The sequence below is a fragment of the Musa acuminata genome, chromosome BXJ2-8 (assembly GCF_036884655.1).
Source record: "Musa acuminata AAA Group cultivar baxijiao chromosome BXJ2-8, Cavendish_Baxijiao_AAA, whole genome shotgun sequence".
Lineage (NCBI taxonomy): Eukaryota > Viridiplantae > Streptophyta > Magnoliopsida > Zingiberales > Musaceae > Musa > Musa acuminata.
Genome location: NC_088345.1, coordinates 47,970,812 through 47,983,091, shown reverse-complemented (window position 1 = coordinate 47,983,091; position 12,280 = coordinate 47,970,812). Strand labels below are relative to the sequence as shown.

Here is a 12,280-nt window from a genome sequence, read left to right as displayed (position 1 = left end):
TCAGTCAAAACTACAGCCGACACGGTAAACTCGGCCTCCTCTCATTATATTCGCACTCACATTTCTTACGTGCACCTCTTATCCGCTGAGGTGGAAGTGCTTGTGTCGTTGGATGGGGACCAGTAAAGAGATGACTTCTCACGGCACCGTCCACGTAATATCTACTCGTCTGTACGGTACGACGAACGAAGTCGCTCGATACGATAAAATTGAGTTCAATAATAGCCGACGAAGACCGACTCGGAGCGGGATAAGCTATTCCGTGGCGATGACGGAGTTGAGTTCAACCCTGGTCGGTGAAGACCGACTCGGAGCGGGATCCGCTATTCCAAGGCGACAACTGTCGACCCCACTTCAATTTCGGCGTTGGAACACGGCTAAGAAAAGGTATTATTCGGTGTGAAAGACATGGGTGCCTTCTCCGCTATCGCAACCGCTGCATCGATCGATTTACGACCTCCTTCGCCTCCGCCTTCCATAAAACCCTAATTTATTGAGCGGTTTCGTCTGATTTGGACACCCCAAGGCCGCGATCTAAACCGGATTCCGTTCGTTCTGCCATCGATCGCTGGGCATCGATCTAGTTTCCAGCCACCGCATCGTCGATCTGTTGGGATTTTGTTCCGGTCTGGGGTGATTCGGTGCGGCTTCGTGAGATCGGTGGAGGAGGGCTTCTGGTGGCTTCATTCTTAGCTTGAATCGGGTGGGACTCCTGTCTGTTGTTGCGGTCGTCCGATGGAGCCTCGCGTTGGAAACAAGTTCCGCCTCGGTCGCAAGATCGGGAGCGGATCCTTTGGGGAGATCTATCTAGGTCTGTGGTCGCTTTACGTTTGGATCGCATCGGTTATAGAGCTGGTTTGTGTGGCTTTTTATTGCAGAAACTCCTAAAGTTTTCTCCTTTGGGGGATTTCGAATTCTTGTCTTGGTTGCAGGTACTAATATTCAAACGAACGAGGAAGTCGCAATTAAACTCGTAAGTGTAGCCAGTGTTGTAGATTTTTGGTCATCGTAATGTTTGATTAAAATGACATGCTAAATTATGTAAGTTAAATGTACATTCTCTTTATGTTTATTTTGTTGCTCAATTTATTCTGATTTGGAATTTGTTTTGTTAGTAAATGTTCTTCTGAATATTCCTGGAGTGTTCTTTTCCTCCCTAAAAGTTGGAAACTTATTAGCTGGAAATACTTGTACGATATTTTTTTATTTTTTAGTTTAAGTTAATGGTATTCTTTAAATTACATAAATTCTTTAAGCTGTCAAATTCTTTATGTTAAATAGAATCACATGCACAGAATCTCCCTTAGGTTTGGTAGAAAAGCAAGCTCCATCCAGTATTGTTTGGACTATAGCTTGGACCTTCCTGGTCACTTTCTTTCCTCTTTTTTGTCCTCTCAATAATTCCCAGTATAGTGCATTTCATCTGTGGGTAGTTTTTCTATTGTTGGTTTTGGTCTTTCAATGACAAGCTGAAACTTAAAGTTGTTTGATGAGTGCATGGAAGGTGGTTTTTGCTAGGTCAGGCTTCTGGATGCATCAAATACTTGTAATGGCTTTGATAAAATTTCTTGTCTTCATGTGTTATTCCTAATGACCAGGAAAACATCAAGACTAAGCACCCCCAGTTGCTCTATGAATCAAAGCTGTACAAGATCCTGCAAGGAGGAAGTAATAAAATTCATACCCTTTTGGTGTCAAGCAGTTAGAATTAAATTTTTAAACTTCTTACTTATAAATCAAATTTCTTCTTTATTATGTTGTGGCAGCTGGAATTCCAAATGTGAGATGGTTTGGTGTTGAGGGTGACTATAATGTCTTGGTGATGGATTTACTAGGACCAAGTCTGGAAGATCTATTCAACTTTTGTAGCCGTAAACTCTCTCTAAAGACTGTTTTGATGCTTGCAGATCAGATGGTATGTTACCGCTGCAGTGTGCCTTTTCAAATTGACACAATACAGTACTGTTCAACATTGGAAACATTTGCATTATCCTTGCAGCTTTGTTTTAATCGGTTTCTAGCATGCTATACTTTTTTCTTCTACTTTTTTTCTTTATTTACCTCTGTTTTCTTTCTATTTTGGATTCCTATCATATCTTGTCTCCCAACAAAACAATTTATGTCCATCTTCTTTCATTTTGTCAACCAAATAATTGTTCTCTCATGAAATGCTACTTATTAAACCTTGTTTACCAAAATACACTTCTAACACTTTCTACCATATTCATTATGAATATTCATGTCAATGAGGTTCTGAATTTCTCAAATCATATAGTTTGTCTGATCTGTTCATTTCTCACTTCAGATTAATCGAGTGGAATTTGTGCACTCAAAGTCCTTTTTGCACCGAGATATCAAACCAGATAATTTTATTATGGGGCTTGGTAGACGAGCTAATCAGGTGTGCCTCCTAGTTTGTTGTCTTTGTTTATATCTGATGATTAGGTCATTATTTTGCTTTGTTGAGTTGCTGTTGCTTTTCCATCCAGGTGTATATTATTGATTTTGGCCTTGCAAAGAAGTATAGGGATACTTCATCTCATCAGCATATTCCATATAGGTAAGATTTAATTAAAATTGGCATTGAAAGTGTTTCTGTTGTTCCTGTTGCATTTCATGATTAAAATTGGCAGATTTGTTATTTTTAGCTCCTTGTCGTGATACTTTTATGTTTTATAGAATTTGCTGTGGATGGCAGCCTAGTCGACTCTATGGGGCCAGCTTCATAGCATAAGACATTTTCTTTGCCTTTTTTTATAATTGTGGCCAAATAAGACAAAGATTGATGTTGATTCTTGATTGTGAATTTGTGTCCGTTTGGATCAAGAGCGATGGTTTGGATTTTCAAATTACCCAGTATAAGATTTACTTGTGTGAATCGGTCAACGATTTAAAAAGGTGCTCGAGCGCTTGCTTAGACGCTCGGGTGAGGCGAGGCGAGGCCCGAGCGCCTCGCTAAACTTCCAGGCGGCGCGCTTCTAAGAGGCGCCCAGGCGAGCCTAGGCGCTGGGTGCTTCGGGCGAGCGCCTTGGTTAAACCATGCGACCGAACCAAGATTTTAGGTTTGGTTCGGTCTCCGGTGGTTAGTTGGTTCAATCGAACCAACTAAAACCGATATCAGCTGTCGCTGCCCAACCCTAACCCTGCTCGTTGCCGCTCCCGCACCCGCTGCTCGCCGCTGTCGCTACACGCCACTCCCGCTGCTCGCCGCTCGCGCTCCTAATCCTGCTCCTGCTCCTGCTCCCTCTACCGCTGCTCGTCGCTCCCGCTCTCGTTGCCGCTGCCTCCTTACACTCCCGTTGCCGTTGCCTCCTTACGTTCCCGCTCCCGCTGTCGCTGCCTCTTTACACTATCGCTACCGCTGCCGCTTCCTATTTTCTCAGTCAGCTGTCAGCACCCCCTTACACTCTTCCTTCTTCTCCTTCTGTATACTGTTAAGAGTATACAACAGTATACTATTAACAGTATACTGTATACTATTAATATTATTAGGTTTATTTGAAATTATTAATTTTCAATACTGTTAATAGATTAATAATATATTATTTTTATTTAAAATTTTAAATAATTATATTTATTAATTATATTATATATTTTTATATTTTAGCACCTCGCTTCGCTCGGGCGAGCGCCTAGCGCCTCGGGCGTTTTTGGACCTTAGCGCCTTTTGACGCCTAGCGCTTTTTAAATCACTGGAATCGGTACCATTTTTACAATATACCTTTACTGTTGATAAATAATCATTACAAAAGCAGAACTTTGGTTTCTAGTTACATCATATCTCACTGCATTCTCATGGGTATTGATTTTGCATCCAAGTTCACATTACTTGATTTCACATGGGAATTATTAAGGGCCAGATCCTATGCTGTTCACTATTAGTTATTTCTTTCCCTTAGTTGACCCTCTTTCCACCTCTTTCTTGAATTGATGTGACTGCCTTGCTACTGAGTCTACACTCCTGTGTGGTGTGTTTTCGTTTCTCCATTTTTCTAATCATATTTTCATATTTACGGATTTACTAGTGACTTTGTAGTTCCACATCTGGGTTTGTTACAAACAAAAAGATAAAGAGAGAAATCTCTGTTTTTCTGGAGCTTGGTTCTCATGAAATACTTCCACCTCATAACATCATGTGCTGGATGCAGATTACATGAGGTTCTTTTTTTGTTTTGATGTTATTATAATATATTGCAGAGAGAACAAGAACTTGACTGGGACAGCAAGGTATGCAAGTGTGAACACACATCTTGGCATAGGTATGCAGAATATCTTTTCATATCAGCCTTTTCTTTATTTTGTCAATGAATTGCTTTTACAATTTGATTTATTGTTTTCTGACTGTCATAACTTGTATCTTTGCATTTTTGGATCTTTTTTTTTTCGGGTTTGTTATTCCTTCTTCATTCTGACTGTGTTTTTCTTCTACTAAGAACAAAGCAGGAGGGATGACTTGGAATCTCTTGGATACGTTCTTATGTATTTTTTGAGAGGAAGGTTTGTTCAATAGGTAGAACCCTTTGTCTTACCGATCTCTGGAATATTTAATCATTGGTTCTTTATTTCTTTTGTTTTCAGCCTTCCATGGCAAGGTCTAAAAGCAGGAACGAAGAAGCAGAAGTACGAAAAAATTAGTGAAAAGAAAGTTGCCACCTCATTTGAGGTAAGTTATTGTCTATGTCATTAACTTTAGCTTTTGTGATCTTTTCCCATTGGTTATGATGACGGAAGAAGTTGTACCCGTAGGCTTTATGTAGGGGATATCCTTCAGAGTTCGTGTCATACTTCCACTATTGCCGTTCACTGAGATTTGAGGACAAGCCTGATTATTCATATCTTAAGAGACTGTTCCGGGAACTTTTTATCCGTGAAGGTTGATTTTCCTTCTCGTATATGTTAAAATTTAAGGTTACTGTTAATTGATGAAACAATCGCTAAAGAAGGTGCAGAATTTGTTAATTGTGTAAAAATCATTTCTGTATCTATTTTCTGCAGGGTTTCAGTTTGATTATGTATTTGATTGGACCATTTTGAAGTATCAGCAGTCGCAGATATCTGGTGCTCCCCCACGTGCTATTGTGAGTCAAAAGCAGATATTATTTATTCTTTTTTTTTTCCATATCCTGAACAAGTAGATAACCATTTCTGCTATTCCCTAGGGTCCAAGTACAGGACCTAACTCTGGCTTGGCTCCTGCTTTTGCCAATGATAGACAATCTGGTGATCTCTCCTTCTATTGTTCTCATTAATAGATTGCACCTTATCTCTATTGTTCTTGATGTTGATAATTGACTCCAATCTTCATAGAATCTATCTTCAGTTTCTTCCATTTTTTTTCCTCATGTTTGCTTCATTAGCTTGTGCTAATATATTGTTCAAATTATAGTCTAAATTTCTGTTGCTTATTATATTTGTGTTACATGTGTTATGGTACATGATAAAATAAGGAAAATTCATTTAAGATGGTATGAATATGGTATAAGGAGACTTATAGATGTTGTAGTTAGACAAGTGATAATTAATATAAGTGATGTGAGAGGTAGGATGATCTAAAAGAAACTACTAGAAATTGTTAGTAGAAATTTGAATATCTTTTGATTTCAACAAAAGATGTTTTGTACAAAGCTTATTGACAAAAAAGATCCATTTAGCTAGCCCCAAATAGTTGGGGATTTTTCTGGTTTGTTGTTGTACTTGTGTTACATGTGTTAAAAAACCATCTTTGTTGTAATCTATTACTCATGCTGTGTAGAAAAGCTATTAGTAATGCCAGCATGTTGAGAAGAATTTACTTGTTTCATTTTTATAATTTGGAGCAATAAATTTTAAAGATTGCATTTCAGGGCATCGTCATGGGCGGGTTATACCTCCAGCTGTAGATTTAGGCAGCTTATCAGATCAGAAAGCACCTATGGGGAATAATCCATCTGTCAGTAAAGAGAGGGACCCTCATCGTCAGGGATGGGTTACACCTCCAGTTCTAGATTCAGGCAGCTTAACAAAGCAGAAGGCCCCAATGGGGAACAATCCATCTGTCAGTAAAGATGCTAAGGTGAGTTTGTTGATCTGTTTTTTTCTCCCCTTTCTATGATTTTTTTTTCAGGCATAGCTATTAGCATCAATACTGATGGATTCTATATTTACAAGGTTTCATTATATATTCATTCTTCTAGCCATGGTTGGCATGAAATTTTAGTAGCCATGGTGGGTTTATAGTCTTTCAAATAATCACTTTAAAAGACAACAACAGCATAAATATTCTGAAAACTAGAAATATATCTCTTGTCGAAACTAACCAGATATCTGACCATTGTGCACGTTTCAACACTAGCTTTTTAAGTTAGGCTTTATCATTAAGCAAATTAACTAAATGTGTGCCTAACAAACATTGAAACTATAAAGAAAGATTTAAATATTTTTAATTTAGCTAAACATATAACTCTTTATGGATCTCAATGGTGGCAAAAGATCCGATCCCATATAATTGCGATTTTAGGGCTTTGGTGGTGATGTTCCTAACAAACCTTATGTATGTCAGAAATGAGGTCCTTGTTTGAGCCAGCTCTCGTGGTTGTTGGTCTTTTCTTTACTTTTTGCAACCATATTTTTTTCTTTGTGAACCGTGTTGTCACGACCTTAGCTGGTTTTGCCTAAGGCGTGCAGCACCCTCGCGCATCCGTCCGCAAAGGTCAGCCTCTCCGACTTGATCTCGCAATGCATCCACCAATGCATTCTCTCGAGCGAGATCATGCGACAACTCCTCGCCGCTTGCTCAGTCCATCGAGCTTCGTGAAGTTGTTGTTTGTGAGGTACTCCTCCTCAACATGTGAAGTCCGTCTCACATGATTCTCCCTCTGGAGTGCCGAGACTTATCCCTCCTAGATAACTGTCCCGTTGGAGCAACATCTCTCTTCGTTTCGGAGACCACCATCCCCTTGGACTACTCCGATCTGCTGAACAAGCTGTGCATTGTTCTGCCTCTTGCAAACGCAATTGCTAGATTGCGCCTCCACGTCAATACAGCCACCGCCGCACCCCTCAAGGGCTAGCAACATGCTAAACTCGTTGCACACTTCAGCCTCCTCCGGACGTATCCTTCACATGACGAAGAGAAAGTTTCAATGCTCCATGGCGCCGAGTCTCGGTCGCCTTGGGATGGCCACAAACATTCCATCGTCCGCATACAAGCCCATGCATGAGTACCAAATTCTTCGAGTTAGCAATTCCCCTCACCTCTGTGAGCTTTGCATAACTCTTTTGGTCGTTGAACTACTCATTCCACCTTGGATGGTCTCATTCTTGCCAAGCGCCTCGCTTGCCTAGAGCACCATCAAGTATAGTTGTCAACGTTGAGCCGTAGCTCAAACTCAGCCATCCCAACCTTTGTGCGCTCCAAATTCAACCAAGCTTGCCTGTTCTCGTGGTGCCTCTTGCGCGAAGGATTGGCCATTCCTCTGAATGCCAATCTCGGATGCTCGCTCCTCTGAGCGACTCTTTTCCCTACATCTCCATGCTCGTTTTCCCTCAAACGGTCGCGCGTGTGCTGACTGCCCTCAACGCAGCCCCGCTAGGTCCCCCACGTTTGCATGTCAAGTGTTTCTATGAGTGCTTGTCCCGCTCTGATACCATAATGTCACGACCTTAGCTGGAATTGCCTAAGGCGTGAGGCACCCTTGCGGCCAAAGACTCGAAGCTAGCGTGCGTTGCCAAAGTCGCGGGTCACCCGTGAGGCAAAGACGCAAACTTAGCTTGCGTTGCCTAAGTCGCGCTTCGCCCTTGCGATCTTGCTCCGCAAGGATCAGCCACTTTGTAACCTCTCGCAGGTCCCGAAGGACCTGTAAAAGAGAAAGAAAGTTAGATCGAAAGAACGAGCAACGGACAAGTCCCGAAGTCTCGCGAAAAGGGAAGCTTTACAAGCAAATCGTCGAACACCTTGTGTGAACAAGAGAAAAGAGGGAGAGGGAGGAAAACAAGGCTTTCAAGGATGAACGAACAGCTGCAAGCCCACAAACAGCCGCTCACCTGGTCCCGGGCGCAAAACCAAGTTCCCGTAAAGGTCACGTGCGAACTTGCGAAAGAGTGTTCAACGCCCGGTATATAACCGAAGCCCCATCCAGCCATGTGCCACCCGGGGGGTTCCTGGGTGCTGAGATGGCTGACATTTTGGTGAGCGGAGGCAGCACTCCGCTCACCTCCCGCGGCACGCGAAAACGGAGCCGTTTTGGGCTGTTTTGGGGCTGTTTTGCTCGGTTTGGTGAGCGATCGCTTTTGCAACGCTGCAGCTTGTTCGAACTTACATATTTACAGCAAAATGACCCAAAACCATGAGAAAACATGCTGTCAAGCAGCTGTAAATGCGGGTGTGAGCGACGAACGGTTCGTTGAACGGAGTTGTTGCGGGTGCGCGACGACCGTTCGTGACAGTGTGGTTAACGCTAGATCTATGGAGTTATATTTGGAGCTTAGCCACTGAAATGTTTATCTAGTTTGCTGCAGCATAAGTTTTAGGATTCCTGTAGAATGTAGATTACTAAAAACAATTTTTTTATGTTATGTTTTGTTTAAATGATCATCTTCCTAATTTTGGTTCTTGAACTGCAGATGTTTTTAGTCCATATCTCAGTTTAGCCTACTTGGAAATTATTCCAAGGGTGATATACTCCAATGTAACTGAAAAATGGTTGATTATAATCTATATAAATTATTAAACTGAATTTTCATGATCAATTTTCTTATGTAGAGGTCGTCATTGAGGCATTGACCATGTCAATATAAAGACTTTCTACTTGTATCCTGTGGCATTTATGCTCATTCAAGAGCCCATTGGTATTGAAGTAGTAAGTAGTGAATAGTGGTCCAATATCTTGAAAGAAACTGGCATGGACTTTCGATTGCTGTACTATAGCAATTGCAATCTAAATCATTGAAATCATCAATTGGTTTCTTTACCCGATTCCAGCATCACCCCAAGTTGGGCCCCATTCTTTGAGTCTGCTTTGGGTCTGGCACCCCAGAGGCATTTACGCTCACAAGCCGGGGCATCCCTACATTATGTGCATGGGATAAAGTTTCCCAAATATCCTACTTGAGGGGACAAGATAGTTAGGGACGAATCAAGCGTGCATATGTCTGTTCAGCTTGCAAATGTGGTACACCTCATGACAAGAGGTGGTGATGTGGTTTCTTTTGCATCGTGTTCGTATTTATGAAACACTGTAACTAAGTCTTGGATAAGTTCAAGTAAAATATTTACCATCCTCTTGATTTATTTATGATAGTCTAATGCTATTCAGGACTGCCTCTAACCATTTGTTCTTACTCTAGGTGCATGATTTATTTTGTTTGTGCCTTTATGCTTTATCACTGATCCATCAACTTCGTTTGACCTAAATCACTAATCTAAATGCTTAACCTGAGGTTGATAACAGCCTACTCATCAGATCCTTATAAATCAATCTTAATTTTGTCCACTTCAATGTGAGACATATCGTAATCAGGGTGCGACAAGGTCGGTAAGTTCTAAAAGTAGTTGCAGGATGCAGTTTAAACTAGCACCATAACAACTGTCTAAAATCTTATTATGATTTTACTAATACTTTATTGGCATATAGATCCATTCCAAGATGTTAGAAAATCATGTTATGCATACTGTAGATCTTTTATGGCATGCAGATCCATTCTGTGATTCTACTAATATCTTATTGGCTTATAGATTCAAAGTATGTCTACATTGAATCTGATAATTATACAGAAATAGACAATTGAGCTCACCATGACTTAAGTGAGATTTATAAACTAGAACTTTAAAAACGATTATCATATGGGAGTAAGGAATCTGAGATTAGCAAAATTTTTTTGCTGCCTCACTGTTTCGAAGGGTTCTCAACTGTACTTGATATAAGTACACAGAATGTAAACATTTGACTGTTATGATATTAGAGGGTATGTTCTTCAATCTGTAGCAGATTATCTATTTTGCATCATTAATGGAGGTACTGGTACACAATTTTCCTATAGTCTTCTTGGTCATGTAAGTTCTTCCAACTTCAGTCGGGATTCTACAACTGAGATTATCTCATGACATATATTGATTAGTTTGTGGGTTGTATCTAACTTTATGATTGAGCTTGAAATTTTTAGATTATTTTTTTGGAACGAAACAATAGGTGCATGATTCTAATATAGCTTTGTTAGAGATGTGTTGATTATGTATATGTAGTTCCTGATTTCAAATGCATGCATATTAGTTTTCCAGCTCAGCTTTTATGGGACAGTCAAGTGAATCCTCGAGGCGAGCTGCTGTTTCTAGTAGCCGAGACATGGTGAACACCGATGCAGATGCATCTCACACTCGAGCTACAGAGGCTAGCCCAGGGAATTCCCGTAGGGTTTCGAGTGCTCAGAGAAGTTCCGCAATCAGTTCTGCAGAGCGGAAGCATACTTCATCTGGACAGAAACCATCCGCAGTTAAGAATTATGAGTCCACGCTCAAAGGCATTAAGGGCCTTAATTTTGATAATGAGGAAAGGAATTAATCATGGTAATAGCATGTCCTTCTGCAACTTCTATTATCTCCGTGTAAATCCATAGCCAACAGGAAGAGTTCACACCTTGGCATTTTTTTTTTCGCCTGATCCACGAAAGAGGAACAACTAGTCTGATGTGAACTGCTGATTTGGAGTGCCCCCACGTAAGAAAAACAAATAACAAGGTGCGTCCAACTGTTCAAGGATATATGCTATAGCTGAGACATTATAGCTTCTTGTTATTATTTCTCTTGACTGCAGTTTGGTTCAAAATACTTCAATCGGTACATGTCGTGATGCTTTGTTATGTAATTAGTTGTCTGCATAATTCCATTGTTGTTCTTATGTTTGATAGACAGATAAAAAATATTACCATTCAAGATTTAAAGCAGACTCTCTGCGTTCTGTAAAATGTAAATTTCCACCAGGAGATTCGACTGTTTTTACATTGTTTCTGTTAGAATTTGTGATGTCTTCTATCTTAGGATGATGATCTCTCAACTATTTGCAAAACCTTCATAGTTTGACATCACACTTCCACCGAGAAGTGTGATTGTTTACCAAATTGGTGTTTGGTGCCTCAATAATGTTCGAGTTTGGCTTTGACTTATTTTAGTAAAGCTTTGGTTTATGGTGAGCTCACACGAGCTCAAGCTATTTGATAACGAAGGTATTGTTTTAATGAAAATAAAAGGGAAAAACTTTGGTTTATGGTTGTATTTTGGGTTTATTTATTTATTTTAGGGATAGTGTCTCTTATTTTTAAAATACCTAAAGAGAGTTTTATTTTTTTGAATACTATAATTATTCTTATTAATAGTTGATAGTCTCATTAATAGTTGATCAGTTATATCGACTCAGTTACAATGTTTTTGAGTAGAATTATTATGTTTCATGTTTTGTGTTCAGTTTGTTACAGTTTTTCTTTTTTCTTTTTTTTGGTTGAGCTGAACTGATTATCCAAAACTAAAATCATTGTAATTTTATTAAAAATAGTATATCTCAATCTTAATTAATTTAAATTTGTGCAAACCTTAATTATTAAATTTATTAAATGTGTTAATGTTTTGATGAAATATTTTATTTGAAAGTCTTTAAATAATTCTGAATGAAAATTATCAATTTCTTAACATGTTTCAAAATAAAGGATGACAAGTCCTTAATTTTTTTTACCTAACCATAAATTTAGGTTTATATTTGTTTTGAAAAATCATATAATATTTTATTTTTATTTATTAAAAATAATAACATAAAAAGAGGTATTTCCAATTACAATGTTTCTTAATGGACTTACAATGTTTTCATCATTGAATCAAAATATTATAATTCTAATAAAAAACATTGGAACTTAGTTTCAATTAATTGAATTTCCAGTTAACCATAGCTGCCACCTTTACTATAGGTTTTGGAGTATTATAAAATAATGTATATATGAGAATTTGAATGATTTAGGATGAAAATTATGAAGGTTTTGATATATTTCAAGATAAAGTATAATAAAATTATATATATTTATTATTTTTGTCTTAAATTTATGTTTAAATGTTTTAGAAAATATTACAATATTTGTGATCATTTATTATAAAGAAACATGATACACTAAATGGGATGATATCAAGTTCCATGGTTCTTGAATGAAGTTATAATGTTTTTATGTTAATAAAAAACAAATATTATAATCTTATTAAAAAATAAGATATATTTTGATATATTCGCATGTAGTAGTGCTTACAAATAGATTGATATTTTAGATT

The 12,280-nt window shown here is 38.7% G+C and overlaps 1 protein-coding gene across 1 annotated transcript; it reads left to right on the top strand.

The window, feature by feature from the left end:
- Positions 1-276: 276 nt before the first annotated feature.
- Positions 277-10,972, top strand: LOC103996319 (casein kinase 1-like protein 2). The gene is made up of 14 exons (XM_009417217.3): positions 277-811; positions 933-973; positions 1,599-1,668; positions 1,767-1,915; positions 2,306-2,401; positions 2,490-2,560; positions 4,198-4,259; positions 4,434-4,497; positions 4,579-4,663; positions 4,747-4,873; positions 4,996-5,078; positions 5,160-5,220; positions 5,844-6,052; positions 10,248-10,972. Exons 1-14 carry the CDS (start codon positions 736-738, stop codon positions 10,533-10,535), a joined length of 1,482 nt encoding a protein of 493 aa, XP_009415492.2. The 5' UTR covers positions 277-735; the 3' UTR covers positions 10,536-10,972.
- The last annotated feature ends 1,308 nt before the right edge of the window (positions 10,973-12,280 follow it).